We start from the raw sequence: 27,881 nt of genomic DNA, 5'->3' as shown, positions 1-27,881 counted from the left end.
GGCCTTTCCCTTAGCTAGGGGAAAATGCCCTGGGAACGAGGTTGAAGTCAAACGGATGTAGGGCTAGGAAGGATTAACAAACATAGGAAAACCATAATAGCTCTAAAACCGAAGTTTCCGCGACATTTGAAAGCCTGCAGATTTAGGTCCACTCACACAAGTTCAAAATAACCGTAAACGTGATGCACTGAAAAAAAATTGGATCACGTTAAATACATGTTATACCTGTATTTAAGTGACTTTGAATTTTATTGTACAAACTTAAATTTCAATGTCAATTGTTAGTTATTTCAATTACTAATCAGTTAGGTCTTGACAGTATGACAGAGGCACGTACGTATTTTGAACGGGCTCTATGAGCTCCTTGACGCTACGTGGGTAAATAAAGTATTGATTGATTGATTGATTGATGTTTACTGTAGGTGCTATCGACCGAGAGTCGGTCGATACCCGACCGTTACATCGGTCGACATCCTGTCGACACTCGGTTGATAGTCAGTCGACACAGTCGATGGTTGGCTGATACTCGGTCGAGAATCGGTCGATAGTCGGTTGATCGACCGACTATCGACCGGCTATTGACCGGCTATCGATCCAGTACCAACCGACTGTCGACCGAGTGTCGACCGACTATCGACCGCCTATTGACCGGCTATCGATCCAGTACCAACCGACTGTCGACCGAGTGTCGACCGACTATCGACCGCCTATTGATCGGCTATCGATCCAGTACCAACCGACTGTCGACCGAGTGTCGACCGACTATCGACCGCCTATTGACCGGCTATCGATCCAGTACCAACCGACTGTCGACCGAGTGTCGACCGACTATCGACCGCCTATTGACCGGCTATCGATCCAGTATCAACCGACTGTCGACCGAGTGTCGACCGACATATCGGTCAAGTATCGACTGAATCTCGATCGATATATCGACCGATATATAATGAACCTTGAAATATTAATGAAACATGAATAAATTGTGACTCCTGATTGTGATTGTCCTCTTCATCTCGTTTGCAGCAACTTGGCGTGACCACTCTCAACTAAAATCACACACATCGCGCATAGTTTGGGGCGTGGGGGCTGGGGCTCGTTCATTGGTTGGTTCAGTTCACTGAATAGGACGAGTGATCGCTAAGCTGCCAGGCAGTGCTTTATGAGTGAGCGAACGTAGGCGGAAGTGTAATGTGACTCTAATTTAGCATCTGCGTGTTACTACTGTTTCGGCGAATTTCTAAACCGTTTTTGTCAAAAGTCGAGCATTATCTCTCGCTTCTGTATAGTCTGTGGTTTCTTGTGCCGAGGTAAGTCGTGTTTGATGCATACTAAGCTTAATTAACAGTTGTTATTGATATTAAACGGCCGTAAAGCCTGCCGCTCGATGTCAGTAATTTACTCACCATCTAAGTATTTCGACTATTAAGCGTCAAGATCTCACACGAGATATGCTTTAACTGCGACAAAGAATCGCAATGGAAACACAATTGAAACCTGTGAACAATATTTGAAGTTTCCAGCGTCTTTGAATTGCTTTTATAGTCCTGTGATGAGGAGATAAAGCGAGTGATATTAGACCTTTTTATCTTCATACGTCATAGACTGGCCAGGTGGTCTGAAATGGGTTAACAACAGTCGCGGCTACAGTAAAGCGTAGGGGAATAAAGCGTAGGGGAATAAAGCATAGGGGAATAAAGCGTAGGGGAATAAAGCGTAGGGGAATAAAGCGTAGGGGAATAAAGCGTAGGGGAATAAAGCGTAGGGGAATAAATGTCTCTTTTCAAGTTAGAATTTGCACTCGATTCCCGGGTTGATACACGCACATGCGATAAACACCAAACCAATATAGGATCTTTTCTTCCTTTGTTCCTTTCCTATTCTTTGAGGCGTTCTTATATATATCGAAGCGGTCAACTGAAATCATTACGTATACGCAAAGAAATTACCTTAGTATTGTGCGATCATAGCTAAAAGAACAATATCAATTTGGGCAACGAGCATGGGGCAATTAAAAAAAACAAAAAAAAGGAAAAAAACTAGCGATAGGTTTTGCTTTGAATCACAACTAGGAGTTAATATAATCACAAAATAAATTGTTGCCTCCCAACGTTCGCGGGTCTTAACTACCTTATGGAAGATTACGGTCTAACTTGTCTTCTAGTCAGTTTAGAAACGATCTTGATTACACGAGGTCTTATCCTGAACTGAAACGCTAACTATAATTTTCTGTCTAAAAGGAACTAATCACGGAGGCGTTTATGAAATTAAACCATAAAATATTTCGCAGCTTCTTTCGGAAGCGGTAACATTTGAAGATTTTAGAAAGATAATGCATGAGTGCATTTAAAGACTTTAGAAAGATAATGCATGAGTGCATTTTAAGACTTTAGAAATATAATGCATGAGTGCATTTAAAGACTTTAGAAAGATAATGCATGAGTGCATTTTAAGACTTTAAAAAGATAATGCATGAGTGCATTTAAAGACTTTAGAAAGATAATGCATGAGTGCATTTAAAGACTTTAGAAATATAATGCATGAGTGCATTTAAAGACTTTAGAAAGATAATGCATGAGTGCATTTAAAGACTTTAGAAAGGTAATGCATGAGTGCATTTAAAGACTTTAGAAAGATAATCCAAGGCCGTATCTTTGTATAGTTGCTCCTGCTTATCTTCACTTTTCTGTTAATTTCGACTGATATGTTACATAATTATATTTCTAAATACTGTGTATTATAGTATATTTTAGTATAGTTAGTATTTTAGATCTTGTACAGATATATGTATGAATATATATAGATAATCTCCATTTTATGTTTTCTCGAAGATAATAGCTCCAACAAGCTACTCTAAAATTCGAGATGAAATAAAGTTTATGATGATGATAATGATGATGATGATAATGATGATGATGATGATTTAGCTTTAACGGAAGCGGTTACAGTAGGGAATACTGTATTTCACTTTCGTTGGGTCTGTGACTGTCGCAATATTTCCAAAAATTTGGACTTTTCTTTTCATAAATACCCTGACGATTCTAAGCTTCAGAAATTAAGTATCCATGCTATATTTCTTCAACTTCTAGTCGCACGAATTTGCGTTTTAATCTGTATGAGCAGAGGGTCAGAAACCCGGAAAAATAATCAAGTCAAGTCGCGATTTCTAAATGTCATGGCTGTTTTCAGTTTCTTTTAAAACAGATATGGACTGAAAGAATAGAATAAGATGAAATTAAAGAAGTAAGAGTAACATTTGGTACCAAAGTGTGCTCTGAACATTTCGAACACGAGGACTTTGTGTACTATGGGATTGAAACCTGATGGCGCCTGTCCTTCATTTTTTTTTTTTTTGTCAACAAGAAGCTATTTCAAACAGAAATCAGTAGTGTTTTGTTTCCAGCGTGATGTAAAGTATGGTTGTCACAGGTCAGAAAAATTCAGGCCAAAATGATTTACTTCAAGGCGTGGGAAAAGTCAGGGAATTTTCAGTTTGAGTCACGGGAAATTTTATGTCTTTGAAAGAAAGCAGGAAATAGCGAAAATTTCAAAGAAATATAAAGTTGTTTATCTTGTCTCGTCCCTCTTGTGATGACAGATGGTGACACTTTCATTTTTAAAGTTGATCATGTATATTTTTCTCAACAGATGACAGATTCCTGACGAGCACATCCTTCCCTTTGTGATACAAGTTGAAGTTGGAATGAATTCATGGACGCCCGTTGACACTTAGCCCATGGCCAGACGCGTAAACTGAGCATTATAGATGAAAGTTATCAATCTCCACGGAAACGCTTGGCAGTTCCTCGTCGGTATATAATAATTTGGAGCAACTACAGAATACAAGGCCATTGAGGTCCACCATGTCGGCATGCTTTTAGGAGGGGAGTATTAGAGCCTATTAGAAACCGCAAAACCGCAGAAAAAATCGGTAGGTTGGAAAATATAGAATGCCAGAATTTGGAACCGGAATATTCGGAATACCCGGAATTCCCGGAATGACCGAAAAAAAAAATTTTAACATAAAAGTAAATCAATAAACAGATAAGAATATCGATGATTAAAAATTGATGGTAAATTCACAACTTAATTAAATAATTTAAGACGAAATTTTTCTCTGAGGGTCCCAAAAAAAAAACCACTTACCGAGACTGTTCATGGAGATTGTTTAGAAGAATTCATTAGTACAAGGTTGATATTCAAAGGTATATATTCAAGGTATATATAATAATCGTGAAAAGGTGTCGAGTAACTAACGATGTCTCAATTTTAACTGTAGACAGCTGGTCTTAATGATAGCTCCCAATGTGTGGTTAACAATTATTCAAGATAGAGTATTAATTAGTAATGGTTCGGACCTTTTAACTAATTGGCAATATTGCATTTGTTCAATCTTCTGCGATGGTTCCGGCTGGAAAAGCGTAGCGGCCTAATGGTCATGGGGCCCTAAACATCCTACAGGTGTGTAAATGGGTGGAGGCGAATTTAAAATGGGTAGTAACCATGTGATGGACTAGCATCCAGACGGAAGGGAGAGTAAAAATATTTCGTCGCTTAGGCTGTATGGGCTACTGGCCTGACGCGGACTTTTTTTAATTCTAATACGTACATCTCCATGAACAGTGCCGGTAGGTGTTTTTTTTTTGGGACCCTCAGAGAAAAATTAGGCTGTCTGGGCTACTGGCCTGACGCGGACTTTTTTAAATTCTAATACGTGCATCTCTATGTACAGTGCCGGCAAGTGTTTTTTTTTTTGGGACCCTCAGAGAAAAATTTCGTATTAAATTATTTAGTTAAGTTGTGAATCATCAGCTTTCCTTCCGAAGAAATCTACAATACCTCGAAAAGTCTTAAGAGCATAAATAAAAAGAACATGGTGTTGTTGTAATTCAAAGAAATTATTCATTAGCCAGTTGTCTTAAAAGTTCTCCAACACCTCTTTTGTTTCGATAGGACTGACTGCACACTTACTAGTCACAGAGATACAATGTATCACCTTCTGTGAGCCCTAATCAAGTTACTGCATTAGGAGTTGCTTGGAAATGAATCTATGGTCTATGGAAGCACTCATACAAGTCCAGTCAAGTGCACTGGCTCAGTTTCTGAGATCTAACCTTAGCACTCTCTCCTTGGTAAAAGTTATGATGTATTAACATCAGAAGGCATTCTTTACCCTTGTCAATAAGATCTAGTTGCCAATCATGCAGTGAAACTGAATAGAGTAGCCGACCATACAATCCATAGATCTACTTGCCAACCATCTGTAATTTAAAGCTGTAGTTGCCAACCATGCAATCTAAAGATGTGGTCACCAACCATGCAATATAAAGATCTAGTTGCTAACCATGCAATACAAAGATTTATTTACTCACAACCATGCAATCTAAAGACCTAGCTGCCAACCATGCAATCTACAGGTTACCATGTGATTAAGTGAAAAAAAGAGTCTTTTACAGGACACATTTGAAGACTGATCAAAATGATAATATCAAACACTGGAAAGACTTCTGTATAACCTCATACTATTCTAATAAAAACAAAGCTGTAGTGCAGTCAAAAGGCAATCTATTGTTATGCTATTGTTTTCTTTATCCAAGAACTGGCTAATTGTGAAGGAAAACTCCTGAAAAACGGCCGACAGTAGGGGGCTCTGCGAAAATGTTGCCTTATAAAGACTTATCTGTTGACTGTTAATTATGACTTGGTACCTGTGCTGAATGAAAAAATTAACCTATTAATGGAATCATAACATTTTCTTTTAAGAAAGTGATCGTCCAGTGTGGTGCCATTTCTCCAGACAGGGAAATTTTTCAGTGTTCTATATGTAGTTACCAGGATTAAAAAATGATAGATTTTTGATCAATCAGGGTGCATGTAATGTGTCTAAGTTATGTCATTATTATAAATAGACAGAGCTCAGTCTCTTGTAAAGGCCGATGCTCGTTGAACTAAGTGGCTGGGACATGGGATACGATTTGATGGAAGAAATACAGAAGAAATAAGACATATACCCATAACTAGTTGCTGACTACTTTGTTGTCCACACCTGCAGATATGAACCTGACCATTGTTTAATGGCTGTCATCAATCAGCTCTCTCTCCATCCCAGGAAACATTGAGGTAGATGAACTTGCAGGATAAAATCCCTCTGTAATCTAAGTTATTGCTGTGACTTGCGCCCATGATAGCATGACACAGAAAATCGTCTTTTAATTAAGGACAACCATTGTAAATTTTACAAGAGACTTTTCTTAAGACACCTGCAAAATCAAACTGAAAACTAGTTTCTTTTAGTGATTAACTTAATAATGATGAATGCTGTTTTTATCAGTCACATAATGTAAATTTGGCATGTAGTTCTGCATTGCTTTCTTTGTTACATGTGGTGAAGACTCGCTAATGGTAATGAAATAATAAGGATTAGGGAAATTATGCCTATAATTTGTGTAGGTCAGGAAAGGGCTCCTTTTGAAGTTTAGACAACAGAACCATTCCTTCTTGTTTTGCATCTAGTCCATGTACAATGAGTTGTTAATTCTATTAATTGCAGGAAGTCAGCATTCCTTTCATATTAATTATTTAATTCAAACCCATTTATGTAAAAGTGTTACGACATAATTAATATATATTCAATCAAGGTAAATGAGAAATGATTTACTCGCTGGAAAGTAATGTGGGGTGGAAAGGAGGTTCTCCCTTAAAGTTTCTTTGTTTATTTTCTTGAGACACGGTAAAAAGTCCTCAGCATTGCATTTATAAAACGTTTGTGGGAAACACAGAAAGTATGATATATCACAGACATGTTTACATGCTGTAGTCTAGATACACCATCAACCAATGAGGGAGTAGGCTCTATCTTCTGAGAAAATGAGCTGCTAGGCTTGTGTTTGTAATTAACTTGTTAGCAGGCATGGAGTGAAGCAGAAAAAATTGCCTTTGTGAATGGGTCAAACACACTGTTTTTTCAAGCTTGTATAGAGTAATTATTAAGGAAATCTATTTGAACTGAGTAGTTTGAAACGAATTTCAGGTCAAAATGGTTTCAAACTTATTTGTTTTTTTGTGGAGACTTTTGTTCCCAATACTTCTTTATAATTAATTGATAAAAAGAGATATATCAAACTAGTTTAATTCAACTACAGTATAACACATAACATTACATTACTATTGGCACTAATGACGTTACTTCCCAGTGACAATTACAACAATCGAAAATACTTTTCCAAATCCGTCATAAAATTTTTCCTAATTTTTTTGTGACAAAGCAGCTTAATTGCCCTTATCAAATCGACGAGATAACCCACGCTAATTACCTCAAACCACAGTTGTGTGATAATTAATCAGGAAGAAGAAGGATTCCTGAAGTTTATTATACAACAACAGCTCACAGAGCTGCTCACAAAGTCACTATGTTATTGTATTTTGAAAGGCTTGGTGTCAATACTTGATAGTTACAAATGAGATCGTACGACAGAATCCGACCTCTGTGGTTTAAGGTGGTACTTTTGGGTAAGTGAAAATGAAGTTATAGCAAATATATTTTTAGTAATTTAATAAGCATTGTTTAATTTTTCAATGTTTTTCCTTTATGTTGATTTTTTTTGGAAGTTACCTCATCAATTATCACTTTATAAAGTATCCAATTTGCATGTATGTTCGTTTTAAAGTTATTCGGAAAATATATACGTGTGTGTACAGAATCATTTAAGTTTCAAATAGCACATTTAGTTGATTTAACTTTGATTTGTGGAACTTGATCTCCATAATTACTTAATCAGTGGTTGATAACTGACAAAAAATCACTTGTTTTTATTCAGTTTTTATTTCAATATTTGATGTTTGAAAAGCATTAGAACATAGCTAGCAGAGTCGCGCAATCAAATTCATTATACGCAAGCGTGCTCAAAATCCCGATAGTGCACGCTGATAGCGTCAGCAAATCCGACTTCGCCAGAAATTTTTTTTACGCGCGAGCGGCCATTGTTAGCGCGGGGAAAAATAACATATTTCGCGACAATAATGGATACAAACAGAAACTCGGCCTACTAGTCCGAAAACGAAGACAATGTTTGGACCTTTTCCCTTGGGCTAGAGTTCTTAAATGAGGCAGAAAAAGAGAAAAACAAAGGAAAAGGATACTCGGCATCAGCACCATCACGATTCGCTTTAACTGATATTGTTGTCCGTTTTTCGCGTCGCATTTGATGCACAATTCCACCGGCTATGTTCTAAAACAATTGGTTCATGCTTTCAGCTGTGCACTATCGAGTTATGGAGCACGTGGGAAGTTTGGAGAGCACTCATGAAGCTAGAGTTGCCCTCGGCTATCGCCTCGGGCAACTCTTACGCTTCTTTCGTGCTCTCCAAACTTCCCGCGTGCTCCATAACTCGATAGTGCACGCTAAAGCATGAACCAATTGTTAATTTAAGAAGAACTGCCCCGGAAAGATTGCATCCTAGTCGTCCAAAAGAAAAAAATTGAAGACCATTTGCAATCAATAAACATTTCACATATTCAAGGCTGTAAGTTTAAAACTCCAACTTTTAATCATCGGTTAACTGTTACTCTAAAAAAAAAGAAAAAGCATTTAAGTTTGTTAATTTCTTTTGTTGCTGCTTTGTGTTATGAAACAGGAAGTTCATCTGTCGGCAAATCGAGCTTGTTTAACAGATGTGACGATGGAATTTCTTCTCGTTTCAAAGTTATTCCTAGTACCGAAGGTGAGAAAAACGTTAAGCAATGAGTATGCAAGTGATCAAATGGCTTTTTGGGGAGTTCAGAGATCTACGTGCTATTCAAAATTGAATGTAAGTTTAAATTTGTGTTCATTTGTACTCTTAGAGGACTGTAACACTATAGAAGTAAGTCTGGATAATGGCATAACAATGACACTTCAAATCTGGGATACTATGTATATGGAAAGGTTCCTCCGCTCAGATGTTTCTTCTTATTTCCGCGGACGACATGTTGCTATTGTTGTGTACGACATAACGCAAAGATATTCATTTGAGAAGGCAAAGGAGATTGTCGATATCCTCGCGCAATTGGCCAAGCCAGGCGACTTTGTAACACTTGTGGGGAATAAAGCAGATTTTCAAAGCGGAAGGGAGGTGTCCTTTGAGGTAATTAATGTCTTTCTTCAGGTGATGCTATTGTTCTGTACTACAGTACCGCTATTCGCGAGTACCTCACTGCATACGCGAAACTCACACTATACGTGTCACCACACGCACCTACGTGTTGCAATATATGTACTTACTTTCTTGTAGACCAGAGCTCATGAAATGAGTGTACTGAGACAAAAGTACGTGTAAATAAGACGAAAAATTGGATTCGTAATTCTTCACTTCTGCTTTCGATACTCTCGTAGAGGTGTTTGTACCCTGAAGACGTTTATAACTTTCCTACCACATAAGCGACAACTTATGTGCTGAACATAAAATCATGATGCAAATCATTTATAGAAAGGATCGAGTAGTGAAGTAGTTTAGGCGAGCCCTTGGGCAGATTTTTGTATAATTCTATCATATAATTTTCTTTTTATGTCCTTAGCATTAAATCGTGTTGTAAGTTTTTTTGGTCGGGTCGCATGGGGAGCAGAATGCATCTCTTGTAAAATTTAAGCTCCTGATTGCAATGCAACTCTACACGTATCTTTTCGATTGACCGTCAATACACGAAAACATTCCACGCGTTCTAGAATCATTTAATTTGAGACGGAAACAGCGTAGAGCAACTATATCGGGCATTTGATATCCAGGCCGCTAAAAGCGAGGCCTTCCTGATTCAACCAACGTCAACAAAGCCATGCCCACCAGACAGGTGTCAACAATCCGGCATTAGCACCACGCAAGCAACTTTTTCCGGACATTGACTTAACAAACGGACAGAAATGACTGACCCAATTCACCTACAGATCAGAAGTGACAAATGACAAAACACAGCTTGAAAACAGTTATTTAGCAGTAGGAGACTTTGAGATTATGATTTGTTCTTTTAGGAAGCACGGGACTATGCAGACGGAATCAATATCATTGAGATTGTCATAGAAGTGTCAGCAAAGAGTGCTAAAAATGTTGAAGACCTGTTCTCTAAAGTAGGTAAGTGAAATTTCCTATTCTCTGAACTGTACGACAAAGGGAAGGCAAATTCTGCGCCTTAGCCAAGTGGTATACGGCAATTTATCTTAGCATGAAGTGACCAGAAGTTTTGCCACTCCCATCACGATGATATATTGCTATTCAATCGGAGCATTTGTGCTTATGGTATCGCTTTGTCATCCGCTCTGGCTCAGCATACGGGTGACGTCATTCTGCAAGATCTAGACAATGTTGAAAGCATCCACAACGATATCCTTGTCACTGGCAGAGATGACGATGGCTGCTTTAAAGGATCCTGATAGTCTGCTGAGACATCTTTGCCAGCATTGATGACTAAAGATCCTGCTCCGAACTGACCGCCAACTCCTATCGGCGATATTTGCACCAGACTCTGCCACCTCAGTCTCGGTACAGATTAAATAGCTGGCTATTCTTTCCGTTTTTCTGTCCTTGCGACGTTCTGCGACGTTACTGTTGGTAACACTGATTGATTAAGTGACTACTAGTCACATCATAGTTAATAGAGGGGACCTCTATTAACTATGGTCACATGTACGTCATTTCCACCATTCGTACCCGTAAAATGGTCGATGATGTTCTTCGTAAACAGTGCCAGTGAATGAACTGCCGCAACAGAGACAAAGCCAGCAATCACGGACGGAGATCCGTAAGATTCTTCTCTCAACAGTTCCACTTTTGAGGATAATGCACCAAAGGACCGCCAACTTCCGCTTGCCGACTTCTGCGACGTTGCCTCAACCAGTCCTGAATTGGGCCGATCTAATCATGCTCTAAAACAACCTCAGAGGCTGATTAGAGAAAATTCAATAATTGTTTGTCATTTAGCTTTGGACATTGTGGAAGGATAAGAGGTAGTTCTAAGAGAATATGAATATTTCCGTTAGATATTTAGGTTCGCGGCTAAAAGTTCTACCAAAAGTTTTCTTGTCTGATTTGTCTTGTGTCGGTCCAGTAAATCTTATGCAAAGAGGTTTTACTGCATCGCAATGAATTCTGGGATCATGGCGTGGTGAACCTGCTGTGGCAGCAGGTACTTCCACGACACATGGGCTTGGATACACGGCTGCAATATCTAACGGTCAGTTTTCCGTCGACAGAAAAACTGTTCCTCGTCTTATTCACCAAAATCCTAACTGGCATTCACTTTCGACACACTGATTTGCCCACCCTCCCTACAAAACCAATTTCTTCTAGGACCTCTCGGGAGGGAACACCTGAATGCTCAGGAACGATAATAGTACACTTGTGACGACGTGATGTCGAGGCAGGTCACAGAGTCAGTTATAATCAATAAGAATGTTAAAAGAGAACTTATCAATGCCAATAGTGAATGGAATCACGTTTGCGTCCCGGGGACTGTTGCCACGTTATAACGAACACAACAAAAGGAACCACTTTTGCTTTCTGGACCACTGTTTCTTCCTTAGGTTCCTGGTATCGACCTGCACATCGATTAGTACAACTAATATGACGAGGGACACAAATATTGCAGACTATGTGGATTTTTATTCGTAGTGTCAAACCAAGATTGTTCTAGCTGTCTCAGTGAAATATGTTTCCTTGTCTAGACAATGTTCTATCTCAGTTTCAAACTATAGCACCACTTATATTTATCCATTAATTAAGGTTTTCTAGGGATGGTTTGCAAAAGGCATATTAAGAATTGTAGCATTATAGGAGTAGGTTCATTATGTAGAGAGGCAAAGGAGATAGCGGATTGCTGTGTAGGACTAATTTTACTTTTCTGATTTTTCTATTTTGTAGTAACACATCTAAAAGCATCCGTATTATTTGAGTTCGGCCAAACTTTGGCTCTAGAAGGAAAAACTTTGGATCTGAGTGATAGAAACTTGGACAGCATTCATATAAATTTTACTGAACTTGTGGAGATGCTGTTTCCTCTACGTCATCACCCCGTTTCACTAGCAGGTATTCAAGTACTGAATTTGAGCCATAACAATTTTGCAGAGCTACCTGATATTTCTCTAGAATTGATGAATCTGGCGTGCTTATACGTGAATGACAACAGACTCTCCTCTCTTCCTGAAAGTATGAAACGCCTGAAAAGACTTCGAGAGCTGGATTTGAGAAATAACCAACTGAAGGGACTTGGTGTAATTAGAGAACTGCCTGAACTTAAAAATCTGTTTGTGGAAGGAAACCCACTCAAACTAGAGGAAATCAGAAGTCTTGTTAAGCATATCGATAAAACTAAAAGAACTATCTCCATAGACATCGCAGGTGGGTGTTTACTGAATATGGCCATAAATGTTTTGCATGCTTTTGCGTAATTTCTGTTAAGATCAGAGCCTCATGAAGGTCAAAAGTCAAGCCTGGTTTCTCACCGTAGCACAGCGATCGAAATGGGCGTATACAACTGTTTCGAGAGAGATTGGCGGAAAAAAGTGTAAAAGTGCATCCGAGAACCCCGAAAGGTAGTGTAAGTAGTTTTCGGGTCACGGTTCCTTGACCTCAATATTTCCGGGAAATCTGAGAAATGTCAATCTAGGCACTAGGCATCGCCAGTCTGACGAATTATCTATTTATTTATTTATTTATTTCACTTATTAAAATTCATTGTTTATTTATAACCAGATAACCATTGGAGATTGTAGGTTGCGTGCAGTTTTATCCTTTTCCCAACAACCAGCTGTATACATAACTTTCACTTCTTTACTAGTTATGATCCTTCACTAATGCTGGTTTGTATCACTTAAAGCTTCGTCTGATAACTCCTTCTATTTGAAAAGAATTCGTGCGAGTTGCAGTGTTAAAAAGGAAAGCAAATGAACTTGGCTTGAAGTTTGACTATGCAAGAAGAGTGGAGAATCCCATCAACAAGAAAGTGATAGGGTTAAAATTTGTTTCTTGCTTTCGTCAATGGTTAAAATACACGTGAGACTCGTACTTAATATTATTATTATTAAAATTATTATTATTATTATTATTATTATTTGGCTTTTATGAATAAGTGACGTGTAGCTATAGCTGAGTAAATCTCAATTGTTGTGAATCTTGTAAATTGTGGATTATACGCCCAATTGGATCACTTTTAGAAGTGGAAATAGTGAATTATTAGGCAGGCTGATAATCGGTCTTGTGAAAGAAGGGTTGAGGGTTTTAGTTCTGAAGTTCGCAGAATGTAAGAATCCTAATTACGCGTAGATTTGGATTTGATCACTATACTGTTTTACACGGATATAAAAATAAAAAACCAGATATTGCTACCTTTCTTCGATTTTGCCTGACGATTCGCACAGCACTCCAGAAGACCACTGAAACTCAAATGGCAATTTTTTTTACCAGACAGAACTTGGGGAGAAGAAATGACTCGCTTATCACAGAGATTCATGTAACGTTGAAGTAACGATGTCTTTGTCACAGGTGCTTCAAGTAGCGTTGAAAAGGTGTCTCAGGAACTCTTCATAAGTGGAGTTTTGATCTGCACTTTCCTTTTTGGCCCATACGTTAATTCAGAAAAATTTTGTGTGACTCTTATTTAAAAGCCAATTGATAACTACTGAGCATTATAATCTACCGTGTAGGACCGCATAATTAGATAAAATCTCGTTTTCTGATTGGTTAACGAAGCCAGGAATTTAGCATAGAATTACGAGTTAAAAACGAGGCTAAGTGATATTAGTTTCGTATCTCTTGTTTTGCGCTCAGAATAAAAACAAACAATTTCATTGTTGTTTTCTTTTTTCCTTATTTTTATTCAGTCATGCGATTCAAGGAAATTCCTTTTCTTGACTCATGAATTAGGCAGTAAATTGCACTTGAAAACCGATATCACATGTATCACCTCGCGATTCGTGCGATATCGGTTTTGCGTGCAATTTAAGGTGGAATTCCCTCGTCAGTTAACGAAATTTCCTATAGTATTGATATTTTTATTTACCACTCCTTCTTGTTCGGTTGCAGCTACTACTCCTTCCGAAATTTTGGCACAAGGACCATCCGCAAGACTAGTTTATGAAAAGGCTCTTACTGATGGATTTGTGAATGTTTATCGTGGTCGGATATTATTAATTGGCCAGGATCGTGCTGGTAAAACAAGTTTAAAGAAGACTCTCCTAGGTCTGCCATTCGACTTCAAGGAACAGAGCACGGACGGAATTGAAATAGAGCCATCCAAGTTTGAAATTGAAGTTGAAAGAATGAAGAATTGGACTCCAACTTGTGCGGAAAAATCAAATGTGACGGAATTTTCGGAATATATGCCGAAAATATTAGCAAGTGAACGATATCACTGCATTCTCGGTAATGCGAAAGAAAACCCGGGAAAGAAATTGGAATGGGCAAAACCTCAAAAAGAAGCTGAGGAGGGTTCAGTAGCAACTGTAGAGAAAGAACGTACCCGCGCCATTCAGGTGTGTATAATTTTTTTCTTCAATGTTTAATATTTTATAAGGCACATGAAATAGTTTAGAAAAGAAAAGAGGTATAGAATATTGCCATCATCAATCTTTACCTCCATGATATCTTAACATCATCAGATCGATAATGGTCGTGGTAATGAGACAGAAAACCCGGAAAAGAACTCCGAATGGGTGCAGCCTCAAAAAGAAGCTGAATCGGAATCGATACGAGAGGTAAACACAGAACGTCCTCTCTCAATTCAGGTGTGTATACTAATTTCTTTAAAAACCAAGTATTCTATAGGGGAATCCTTGTTTACAATATTTGCCTCATTAGCATGAGCAATTCAGTTTCTGATGGAGCTAGAAATAAATCAGTTCTGAATATCGAAAGGTCAAAGTACGATTAACTCGGCCAATGAATACGAGCCTGATGCATTGAACACTTTTTGTGCAACACGGGTTTAAAAACTCAAAATTTTACATAGAATGTATGAGATCATTAGCGCTTCTGCCACCCAGAAATTTTGGAGTTTTTGATGGACTATTTCTCCTTGAATATTACACCCAAAGAGCTAAAAATTTCACCATGTACTAAGATTTTCTAGCTCTTTAGCTGCCTGAAGTCAATTTGTATCTAACATGCTTCCTTCTTTACGCAAAGCCGTATGCAAATGAGCTTAAATGTAAACAATGACGTCAGCATGAATCCGCCTATAGGACTCATGGAATAACTTGGAAAAGAAAAGAAGAAAAAAATGTGCTCATCATCAATCTCTGCTTCCATAAGCTCTAGATATCACCAACTCGGTATCGGCAATGGCTGTTTAAGTAGGGGCCACAGTGACCTTGTTGTTTCTTATGTAACCGTCTTATCCTTGACTCAAAATTTCTGCTTCATCTCAAAAAACTCTTAGATTTCTGAGGAGAAAGAAAAGGAGGAGGAAAAGGAGTACGCCAAATCTGGTCATACTCCCGGGCCATCAATTGAGACACAACAAATACAGAAAGCAAACGATTCTGATGGCCGCACGAATCCAAGTACGGAGTCTGAAATGACTTTAAACGCTACCACACTCCTTGCTGACGTTAGGAAGCATGCCGATCAACTGTTGAAGAGTATGCTTCTTAAAGGTATAAATGCTGAAAAAGAGAGCAGCAAGGGAGAATCCATGATAACCATAGACTTCTGGGATTTTGCAGGTCAGCATTTGTACTATGCTGCTCACCCAGTATTTTTTTCACCACGAGCAGTGTACATTTTAGTGCACAACCTTAACAAGCCACTTAATGCACGAGCTCAGCCCTGTGTTAGACAAGGAACTCATGAAGTAACTTTGGAGAACCCAAACGATGAGACAAATTTGGAGAATTTGCTATCGTGGCTTGTAACAGTTCATAATCTGAGACCAACTAGAGAAGAAAGGGTTGAAACTTCTAACTTGCTGCCCTATCTCCGGCCCCCGGTGTTCATCGTCGGCACCCATGCTGACAAGCCCTATGAGGATATCAAGGATGTAACATCTAAGATACAACGTGACATTTCCGGTAAGGAATATGGAGAACACGTCATTCGACCATTCTTCTTCATTGATAATACTCAAGGACACCAATCATTAGCTTGGAAAATCCGGAGATTCTTCACCCTTCAGAAAAATCGTCAAGAAGGTAAATGTTTTATGCAAGTTAGGTCTATAAATATCTACCAAAGTACCTTCAATTAGTGAAATTAATAACACATTGCAAAAGAAATAAGTGACTTGAAGCTCTTTAGGGTAAAGAGACTTTTACGAATACGAACGGTTGATAATGGCCTCAAGTGCCACCAAACTCTTATTGAAAGTCAAGGGAGAAATCTTCTCTCTGCGACACTTATTGTTTGATGCCATTTGTAATTGAAAGGACGAAAAGGAGACAATGACGAAACTAGTGCCGAAGGAATTCATGCCCTTCGAGCGAGAATCCTGGAAGTACTTCGACAGGAACCTTATATGGGAGAGAAGATACCAGTGAGGTGAAGTATAATGTTTGACGATATAAGCAGAAGAGATCATTTTGGTTTTATCAGCTGAGCTGATAATGAAAATTGGCCACCATAAAAAGTTTCAAAGCTAAAGTGAGCGAAGGGCTAATACTCGAAACTTCAGCTTTGAAACACTCTACCGTGGCCAATTTACATTTATCAACTCAGTTGATAAAACTAAAATGATCTTATTACTCCCACCGACGCAGCACCACCGTTTCTTTAGAAACTTATCCCCTTTTAGCAAAAGAGATGTTCAGCTTATTTTTTATAACAGCAGCTGTATTGAAACGCATTCAAACTCACGAATTTCTTAATTGATTAATTAATTTTTATGCACTTGTTACGTGTTAAAAAATAATAACATTACTTGGGAATTTAATTTGTCCTCGAAGGATTTTCAATTGGCCTCAAGCCAAATTTTAAAGTTCCACTGAGATCTTTCGGTCCTTTAACCCATGTCATTTTCTATCTTATGGACACCTTTTCATAAGCTAACACAGATTATCGACTTCCTTATATTTTTAGATGGTTTAACTTTGAAAAGGTCATTGAAGCTTTGGTAGATGGAAATATATACCACACAAATACTGCGCATCTGCAAACCTATGCCAAGGATGTGTGTTTCATAGAAGACGATGAGCAGTTTCACACCATGTTGAATTTCTATCACGACCTAGGAATAATTGTGAAACACCGCAACACAGTAATTCTGAGGGCGCAGTGGTTGATTAGCCTATTCAAGAAGCTTATAACCATTCCACCCTTCAAAAAAACAGTAGGAAAATTTAGTATACTGTGCACTGAGATTATTAAATATTGCAGGACTTGTTACCTTCCTTCCACTTGCACATAGCGGGAGAACTGTTTGTTTGATTGTCAAATTGTTTGTTTCTTTTGTCATGTTGTATGCAACATTTTGAGTTTTCTCTATTACTTGCCTGTGTCCCCCCCACTCCCCCATATCAATATTGCCTGATAATAACAAAATAGTCACTAATTTATAGTAGAATCGCATCATTGAATAAAATCTCGCATTCTGATTGGTTAACGAAGCGAGGTATTTAGCGTGGAACTGCGAGTTGAAAACGAGGCTAAGTGAAATTGCTTCGTTTCTGCGTCACTAAGCACAACAACTATCGTCAAATTGTTACAAAGTTTGGTTTCTAAGTCAATTTAAAATGTTTTGAAAACCATTGTCACTTTCTAAAGAGCAAAAACAAACAAAGCGTTTTCAAAGTGAGCCGGAGGTTCTTCCTTGTTTTGAACTGAACTTCAAATTCTTGGAGAAGCATAAAAACCTTTTTCGCTCGCGACAACCCGAAAGCGAAAAAATCCTGTGAACACGACCCAGAAAAAAAATCTCGGAGCTAACAGGTCACGCCAACCCGGGTTCGATATCCATCTGCAGCCATAATCTTTTAGAAAAACAACAAAGGATGTCAAGCAAGTTGGCTGGGTTTTCAGTCGTACTACTATGCACTGCGACTGTCACAGCTGCCAACGCCGGCGACGGTTTACGCACTACTGAAAGCTTTGCGAGAAATTTATGTGAACAGCCTTGCACTTCCATCAGTAGTTGGCAATAACACAACATCAATGAATAACGGCATTGATGATCTAGCAGTAAGAGTTCTTGGTGGATTGTTCACCAATGTATCGTTCAACAACTCTCCGGTGAATATCTCCATCAACTTTCAGTCGAATACTCATCTCAACGATTCAGCTAATGACAGTCGCCTATAATGAATTTCTACAAATAAAAATATTAAAGTTTTTGGACTTTTCATGAAACGCTTCTTTGGTTTTAAAGGAATAAAGAATCGATCACTAAACGTATTTGCACTTCAAGGCACTTACCTCATATTAATTGCGATGTTATTGCACTTGAAATCAGTGCTTTCGCTTGCACACTTCATTTCTCTCAGTTTGCCACCAAAGCCGGGTAGAAGGTGTAAATTATTTTCCTTCTCGAGAAAATTATTTGGAATTTTGAAAAAAGATATTAACGATAAACGGCTTGTAAATTCAGTGAACTACCACTATTATCCCTAAATAGTGTGAAGCTTGTTTAAAAAGTTCGAAAATTAATGTAAAATCAAGCACGAGATACAAATAAAATGGTCGAAGGTTCAAAAGTGTACGACTAACCTTGCTTTCTATTCGCTAACAAAATGACACTTCTGACAGTTGGCTTTAAAATGGCTTTCTAGAGCGCGCGCTCGGGATAAAAACAAACAATAATATCGCCGATTTTATTTCTTGTTTTCTTATTTTCATTCAGTTATGCGATTCAAGGAAAATTGATTACCTGACTCGTGAATTCCGCGTTAAATTGCACGCGAAAACCAATATCGTACGAATCGCGAAGCGATGAGTGCGATATTGGTTTTCAAGTGCAATTTAACGCGGAATTCACGAGTTAGGTAATCAATTTTCCTTTAAAATTGTTCTAGGAAGAATTGTTAGATTAAACTCATTTTTAATAGAGAATTTGTGATTTCAGGATCCTGTGCATTCCAAGTTCTGGCTTGAGCTTGAGAGAAGTGGTGTTCTTAAGATGGAGCTTGTTGATCGCGTTTTCTCCAGCCTTATTCAACAAGGTGTTAACAAGGAAGACATCTTAGACTTGATGGAGCAGTTTGGTTTGATTGCCAAATACTCTTCATCCCCGGCTGACGTTCAGTACTTTGTCCCATGTCAACTGAGGTCCTCACCTAAAGAGCTTTGTGACATGGAACCATCTCCTGCGGATCCCTGTCCTTTGTATCTTCATTTCCAAGAAGGTTTTGTACCGCATGGTCTCTTTACTCGCCTTGTCTCAAAATCAGTGTCCTGGTGCAGTGCGAATGGATCGTCACAGGAACCAAAACTCTACCAGAATGGTGCATGGTTCGTTCTGGAGGGAAGCGTTATACATGATATGATTTTGATTTGCAAAAAGAAGTTCATAAAAATCCTCTTGAGACAAAGAATTAAAGATGAAGCAGTTCCACTGTCTCATTCAGCTTCAGCAGAAGTTGCTAGAAGTGTGCGATTGTTTATAAGGAAAGATTTAGAAAAGATGTCAGAGGAGTTTCCATACCTGAGAAGGTTGCAGCATCAATTTTGTGTTGAATGCCCCTACTGTCAGCAGGGAGGCCGCCAGTGCACAAACCACAACCAAGTGTCCTGTGCAGAAGATGACTACTTACACCTTCTTGAATTAAAACAAGGACAGGATTTGATATGTATGGAAAGCATGTCTAATAAAGTACTTACAGTTCCTGGGCAAGAGAAATGGTTCTTAAACGAGGTATGAAGCATTCTTGGTGATTCCCTTATGATAAGGAACGGAAACCACTGCAAAATAATTTATGTTAGCTGCAATTATATTGCATTGTGCTATTTCAATATTAAAATGATATACGTCAAATTACTCGCATTTTAAAAGTGCCTCCTACGGGCCACAGTCCACAGTCCACGGGCCACAGTTTTTGAAGAATTTCAGTCACTGGCAATCGTACCAATCGGAACACTCAATTTAGAAAATCGTCCTATGGATTAGATATTTTCATATCTAATCCATAGGACGATTAAAACAGCTTACTTCGGATCCTAAATACTCCAGGAATAGACGAATAGACGTACTTTACGGGGTTCTATATTGCGAAATTGCATACTTCACTTTTTTTTGGTGATTCAAGACATAAATGAATACGTATAACCCGTTTGCAAAAGATTTGTCGACCTGTATTTCATTTTCGTGATAGCAAAGAGGATGTTACACTCTTTTGACAAAATAAGGCTGTTTCAATGAAAATTGTTTTATGTATCATACTTGCAAAATGACCAGCTTTGACTTAATTTTTTTTTGTGGTAATTTTCCCAAAGGTTTTGGCTCCGTTAGTGATAAATACCTCACAAGGTGGACCAATAGGTAGTCGCCCCACAAATTCAAATAAAGGATTGAGAGTTACTCTTCTGGCCAATGAGTGGAATTCGTCAATGGGGGGTTTGTCCACTATCAATAGACAGCTTGCCATACTTTTGGCCAAACGCACTGAATTGGAAGTCACTCTCCTGGTTCCACAATCTGCTTGTTCTGAAGAAGAGAAGAGAGCTGCAAAAAGTCACAAGATTGTCGTCAAAGAGGCAGAGAGACGTCCAGGCTTCGACCCTCTTGATTGGTTGAGCTTCCCGCCGAAAGACCTTATCATCGACGTGGTCGTGGGTCATGGAGCCAAGTTAGGTAAGCAAGCACAAATCATCAGAGAGTCTCACTGCTGCCAATGGGTACAAGTAGTACATACTGCGCCTGAAGAGCTTGGAATGTTCAAAAACTACCCGAGAGCCATTGCCAGAGGAGAAGAGAAGACTACAGCTGAAGTAGACTTATGCAGATTGGCAAACCTAGTCGTAGCAGTAGGACCCAAGTTGACGGAGGCCTACTCAGCCTATCTTCGCTCCTGCGAGAAGCAGCAAGATATCATGTCGTTCACTCCTGGCACATTCAATGAGTTTTCCACCCTAAGACAAGCTTCAGTTGACTCTGAAAAGTTTAGAGTGTTGACCTTTGGTCGTGGTGATCCAGAGGACTTCGATCTGAAAGGGTATGATATCGCCGCCAAAGCAGTGGTTGAACTGAGAGACAACTCCTACCATCTAATCTTTGTGGGTGCACCTGATGGAAAACAGGAGGCAGTTATGGAAAACTTGCTGCAAAGTGGCATATTTAGACGACAGCTGACAGTGAGAAAGTTTTTGCAAAGTAAGGAGAAATTGAAAGAGTGTTTTTGTGAAGTTGATCTCTGCATTATGCCATCCCGGACGGAAGGGTTTGGTTTAACCGCATTGGAAGCCTTGTCGGCTGGTCTTCCCATTCTTGTTAGTGGAAACTCGGGATTGGGAGACGCACTGCGCACTGTACCATCCGGCAAATCTTTTGTGGTTGATTCTGAGGACCCCAAAGTGTGGGCTGAGGCAATTGCTGGTGTCCGAAAAATAAAGAGATCCCAACGTCTTCATGTAATTGAACGACTTAGGGCAGCATATGAAGAGCATTTTAGCTGGGAGAAGCAGTGTGACCTTCTTCTGGATAAGATGTGGCACAAAGTATATGATGCAGGTCTGTTGATGATGATTATATTTCGTTTTAAAGAAAGCGTTGTGTTGTTCTATCCTGCATTCATCCTCACATTGATGTGACAACATCTTGTACCAGGAAATAGGTTTCTGAAACAAAGTCTTATGGATAGTTTGAAATTTTTTAATTTCAAACTATAATAAAGAAACAAAGAAAAAGAAAGCAAAGAAAAAGAAAGAACCCTCTAAAAAAATTTTGTTATCCATACATTAATAAACCTTTATTTTAAAGCCTGAAAAAGTTAACATTGTAGATAGAATAATAAAGATGGTGGGTTTTTTAGCTCGGTAAAACTTTGCATATTTCGTATTCTATTTAAAAAACATAATGCTATCGATATTGCCGATCCTAGCAGTATGCTGAACGATTGTCTTATGTGAAATTCGTAATGGCCTTGCTCGCCATAGAGTTTCTGTGGCTCTGCGGTAGTGGATCGGAGCGCGGAATCCAAAGGTCTGAGATTCGATTCTTCATAGGGACTCAGAATACTTTTCTCTGTCCCACGCTTTTGACAAGACGAAAAAACCTTTATCTAAATTCAATATTGTATAATGAGGTCACGTTAAAAGTTATCTGCTCCGGCTGTTCACAATGCAATTATTGCTTTCGTTACAAAATAACAATTTTTTTATGATAAAAAAAAAAACAGCATTGTGGGGTGTTAACTGAAAAGTCTAGGCTATTACTTGCGACTTTTTATTCCAAAACTATTTCTCATTTTCGAATCAGAAGGTAGAGTTTGTTTATTTTATTTAACATGGTTATTGGCCTGAATAAGAACTCCCTGCTGTATTTTTCAATATTAAAGTATTCCCTCGTAGCTGAAAGAAGAACCCTGTCCCTCTCATTGAAAATTTTAGATCAACTTGTGTCCTCATTAAATATTTGTACATACATGATCCTGTTGATAAAGAAAGATCTCGTTCATTTGATGGTAGCGCCCTCCATACAAAGTAAATCCGAGTACCTGATTGAATAACTGTCCCTCGCAGCCCTTATTTGGACGAATAGTAAACCACTGGCAGTTTAGTCGGGGCCACTAAGCCAGATCTTAAAAAGGTTTCACACAGCTTGTTGTACCCATATCGAAAGAGGTCCTAGTGGGTAAAAAAGATATTTATGAAAACTTAAACTTCGGTGTCAGATGTGATGGATTTTTTTCTCTGTCATAATTGAAACCTTCTCTTCCAACTAGAGTTTATGATTCAAAGAAAAACACCTAATACGACTTTTCTTCAAGGGCTGCTTGAGCGAATCATCAAGAATCTTCAGAGGATGCAAATCTGCACAAGCAAGGTCGACAGCAACACTAACTTGACAGAAGAGTTAACAACGATTGTATCAGATAAGGGATTCAGAATTTCTGACAATCAAGGGTCAGGAAACTGCATGTTCCATGCCTTGTCAGAACAGCTAGAAACCGTCAACGGAATCAAAACCCAACATGGCCAGTTGAGACGATCTTTAGTTCAGTACCTCAAGGAAAACCCAAAACTGGTGAGTTACTTTAAGCTACATGGGTAAAGAGAACTTGGGGTTGATCATCAGTTTTTGCTGCTGTGTTTATTTCTCTATCCGTAACGTGAACTGTTACTCCTCGCTGGGACACTAGTCCTTTTCACACAGATATCTGCAAGCATGTTTTCAGGTTGGCCTGACAATTTTCCCTGTGTTTACTTGTCTACTCACTCGTGGAGAGAGGCACTTTGACAGTGAAGTGTCTTCTCCAAGAGGTCGATAAGACAGTCACCCTATATAGGATTGTGTGGAGAGCTCTTACCGTGGATTTCAATGTCGTAAGCAAGAGGAAACGTAGTCTCTCTCCATGCATACTCTCATGTATTCAGAAGGACTCTCTTGCAAAATGTTGTTCTTAGTTATGTTAGTCGCACGCTTAGAGAAATATGCCTGTTAGAATCAATGTGTTACCGTCAGTTTAGCTCGGCTCTAAATGAGGCGAACTTGTTTAAAGACCCACCTACCGGTCTAGACGATATCTTTAAGCGACTATGTCTTCCTTTCTTCATTTAGGACTTGGTTAACATTTTACTCCCGGTGAAGAGGGTGCCTTTTTGTGACGATATCTTTGAATTGTACTTGGCTCTTTCCAAATGCTTTTTGGTGTTTAAGTATTTATTGCTGTTTCTTCTTATAGCCGGATGGAACAGACCTGTCTCACTTTGTCCATGGACATAAAACGTGGGCTGATTACCTGGCATATGTTGAACAAGATGGCGCTTGGGGTGACCACCTCATTCTCTGTGCAGCAGCAAATTTCTTTAAAACGTGCATTCATGTGGTCAGCAGTCTTCACAATGATGTAGTCGTCAGGCCACATTGTCCTGTCGACGAAAGCAAGCCACTAGTACTGGGACATATTCATGAGGTACACTATGTCAGTCTTCAACCCATATAAGGTAAGAATGGAGAAGTACAGTACACCTACTGTTCAATATGAAAATGATGACAAAAACTGAAGTTGTTACACTCGGACTTTGAACTATTCTCGAATCTTTGCGAGTACTCAGATTTAACAGAGGGAATGAAGTAAGCTTTCCACTTCCTTACTTGCTCGACACAGCAGCGTCTTCAGGGACTTAAAATGCACTTTTGCCATCGTTTTATAAGTCGCACAGAATCATAAATTAAACTTAAAACTATATTCTTTCTCCATTTACTTTCTGTTTAATGTTAGCCCTGAATGAAGAGTATCTTGGCTTGGAATTTAACTGGTAGCATGCAGTGTTACTTGGAACTGATCATTTCTTGTTTGTAGTGAAAAGATGGCAACCGAAGACAACGTCTGAAAAGCAAATTTAACATTCATTTATCCAGTTTTTAGCTATACTAAGATAAGCTATTTGTATTTGAACAAGAGTCACTCGCTGAGAGAACTTTGCAAAGCAGTCAGAAGTGTTCACGAATCACACCTGCTGAGTATGAAGTCGGTGAGACCTCATGTACGCCTTACCCGTTGTGACTCGTGTTATATGAATATGAATATAGTTTATATCTGATCACTTGCAGCCCAGAGGCTGAATTACGGGTGCAGTGTAAGGTTGAGAACAGACGTCAGCATATCAGGCGCCACTGGCAGCCCCTTCAGTCTATCGATCTCACCTCCCCACCCATCCCACCCCAGGGGAGGACATCCATCACACAGTAATCCATTTATTCGTCCCTATCCGAGAAGACTAGAATATCTAACCATTTCTTGATGTTATAGAAAGGTAGCAAATTCTTCTCAATTATTTTAAGACCTTGAGTGTTGGTCCGGCCGGGGCTCGAACCCTCGACCTCCCGCACAACAGTCCAGCGCTCTATCCATTGAGCTAACCGAGAGGCCTTGCCTCTCATATGATGGGCTGACTTCTTGTCGATCCTTGTCTTTGCTCCCATTGTTTTTCTCGAGGTTCTCTTTTACTTCCATAATTTTAACTTTCCCAATTCCAACCCCTATGCGGAAAACCATTTTTTTGGATATGAAACTGTGAAACTCTTGCTTGTTTTCTAATTGCGGTGTTTTTCGTTGCGTTTACAGGCTAAAGTTACACAAACCGACATGGCTTCAAATCGGCAAGACTTCCACAAAGAATCAGAAGGCAGCCATTAAATACTGGTGTTAATTTGGAGATATTTTCTTTCATATAACCATGTGCTCGACAAAAAATATCAGCTGCAGATGAAACATAACTTTTTAGAGGTCGTCGGTTGTTCGGTTTGGATGAGCTTTGTCAATGATACTGCTGCTATCGATTTTTGGTGGTTTCATCAGTATTTTGATTTGAAAGAGATAATTTATTTTTAGAAATTGCTATCAATACTCGGCTGAATATTTGGAGTTAATTAATTTTTAGGAAACTTTTGCGTCTAAATACCTTATGATAACGAGTAGTCCTTATTTACCCCTCCCCCACAAGGAAGACTCTGGCAGCAGCTGCTCTCTATATTCATTCAAGAAATGGATGGTCACAGTAACGGATTTTTCTCACCCAATCGTGTTTTCATGTACATAAAGGTTTTAGCCTGATTACTTGGGATATAGCTTTTACAACCACATCGATCGAACGTTTAGACGGCGAAAAATGATCCTCGGGAAAATGCGTTGAATGGAATTGTTGTATTCGTGCATAATGTATACTATGTAAGTTCCTTTATTAGAAAATAATTTAGCTAGGAAACTTTAGGTAGATGACTTTTTGGTAGGTGCATAATGCATACTATGTAAGTTCCTTTATTAGAAAATGAATTAGCAAGGAAATTTTTGGTAGATGGCCCTTTGCTAGGGAAAACCAAAATTAGGGTAGGTTTCGTGTTGCAATGAAAACGTTGATTTTTAAATCTCCTAAAGAAATATATAGACCGTGTTTATATTTTAGTGAGAACTGCATCATGAAACTCACTACAGCTAACCAATAACTTAACTGTGAAATTTTTAAAAAGACTTGTTAAAGGGAAATTCGTGTCCAACTTCTAAAAGACAAGTTTTTTGTCTTTGCATTAAATCACTGCGGCCCAGTCTGTGTCATTTTTTACGCTTCCAAATATTGTTCCATGAGAGAAACGACACATCGCTTAAGATATCTCTGTAAATTGCTACAATTTGTTATTAAGTTTTTAATTCTACGACTATTAATTTATTACTTTAAGAGGACGCCTCGACAAAAATGTGTATCCAATTGTATCCAATTAGAATTTCAGAAATTATAGTCTACGGTAATGTAAGACCTTCACTCTCTGAACGTAAACACTTTTGCAAATTTACTATTTTACCTTTAATCTAGAAGTTCAATATTAGCATGTAATCGGTTGATGAGCTGCAACTTCTGAAGTTTTCTCGCCTTGGCGGGTAAGGTTGCCTTGTCAGGCTGGACATTTTTTGTTAATCACAAAACACTTCGGTTTCCCACCTGAGATGAGATTGCTAATCCTTTCCTTCGGTGATTAATTGTGACCAGCTTCACTTGGCAGAGAGAGACTGAGTGCCTGAGTGGACAGCCGTTGGCACAACTCCATTTCAACGCTCCGTAGAGCTGTTTCGAGAGGCAGGGTCCCGATTCTGTATAACTAGATCCTTAATGCTGCTTCTCGCCTTTGCTTTGAGGATACTTTCTAAGTCCTTGGGTTTTCCTCCCTCTGTTTGGATAGTTAGATAGTTTAGATAGTTTATTTACTTGAAAGACATTGCAACCAAAGGTTGAATTACGTATTCATTTGCAAATTTAAGAAATATATAAGAAATGGTAACATACTTTTAAAATATTAAAATTAGGTAACATGGATAGAGTCAGCTCATACAAAGCGTGCGTAAATTATGAAAGATAAAACTATCGCGGTACCTGTTCGTACGGACCACAGGTAAATTAAAAGCGCGCTTTTTCCTTAAGTCCACCCTAGATACATTCCTGGGCGGCAGGAACTTATGCAGCTTGTGACCTGGTACAAGAACGTTAGAAAAGAGCTTGTTGGAAATATTCTCGCGCCGCTCATGCAGGGAGATAAGCCCAGTGCACGCTAGCGCCTCGTCATATTCTTTATCAGGGAAAATTATACGTAATGCGCGCTTCTGGCATCTTTCTAAAACAACTGATAGATATTGAGGTAGGCTGCTGTGAAAGAGAGCGCATGCGTATTCTATAACAGATCTAATACATGTAAGATAGAATAAAACGAGCTCCTTAGACTTAACCTGGGCGCGCTTTAAATGGCGTAGGAAGTAAAGCCGCTTGTTGACTTTCTTTACTGTCTCATCTACATGTGTGTTCCATTTAAGATCGACGGAGAAGGTGACACCTAACATCTTAGCCTCTGCAAGAATAATTATCCAGCCTCTTCTATCGATTGAAAGGGGTCATTTTCTCATGCTCGTGTACACAGAAAATAGGTCTTATGCCAGGAGCCCATTACCCGGAGCTTCCATCTTTCATACTGACCCTCTGAGCCAACCCTGTCCCGTATCTTTCTATTTTTAGAAGCATCTCCCACGGCGGTTTCCGCGGGTGTTTTTATAATAGCCAATCATAAGAGAGCTGTCGTCTCTATTGTGTTACGTCTCTGTTGTGTCACATGCAGGTCGCACGAGATTATTTCAATAATGGCGGAAAGCACGGAAAGATTAAAGAATCCCCGCAGATATCTCAGTTCTAAAAATAAAAAGATACGGGACAGGGTTGACTCAAGGGTACAACTGAGATGGAAGCTCCGGGTAATGGGCTCCTGCTTATACCCCCTTTCTTCAATTACGTCGGTCAGC

The 27,881-nt window shown here is 38.9% G+C and overlaps 1 protein-coding gene across 1 annotated transcript; it reads left to right on the top strand.

The window, feature by feature from the left end:
• Positions 1–1,144: 1,144 nt before the first annotated feature.
• Positions 1,145–27,366, top strand: LOC111346088 (uncharacterized). The gene is made up of 18 exons (XM_022953397.2): positions 1,145–1,307; positions 3,646–3,928; positions 6,050–6,117; positions 7,427–7,506; positions 8,632–8,718; positions 8,840–9,120; positions 9,999–10,098; positions 11,884–12,360; positions 14,044–14,492; positions 14,619–14,744; positions 15,398–16,148; positions 16,383–16,494; positions 17,032–17,281; positions 19,010–19,798; positions 20,377–21,610; positions 22,869–23,125; positions 23,784–24,045; positions 25,170–27,366. Exons 4-17 carry the CDS (start codon positions 7,455–7,457, stop codon positions 24,042–24,044), a joined length of 5,226 nt encoding a protein of 1,741 aa, XP_022809132.2. The 5' UTR covers positions 1,145–1,307; positions 3,646–3,928; positions 6,050–6,117; positions 7,427–7,454; the 3' UTR covers position 24,045; positions 25,170–27,366.
• The last annotated feature ends 515 nt before the right edge of the window (positions 27,367–27,881 follow it).

This window comes from Stylophora pistillata, chromosome 2 (genome assembly GCF_964205215.1).
Source record: "Stylophora pistillata chromosome 2, jaStyPist1.2, whole genome shotgun sequence".
Taxonomy (NCBI): domain Eukaryota; kingdom Metazoa; phylum Cnidaria; class Anthozoa; order Scleractinia; family Pocilloporidae; genus Stylophora; species Stylophora pistillata.
This window is presented reverse-complemented; position numbering and strand designations above follow the sequence as displayed.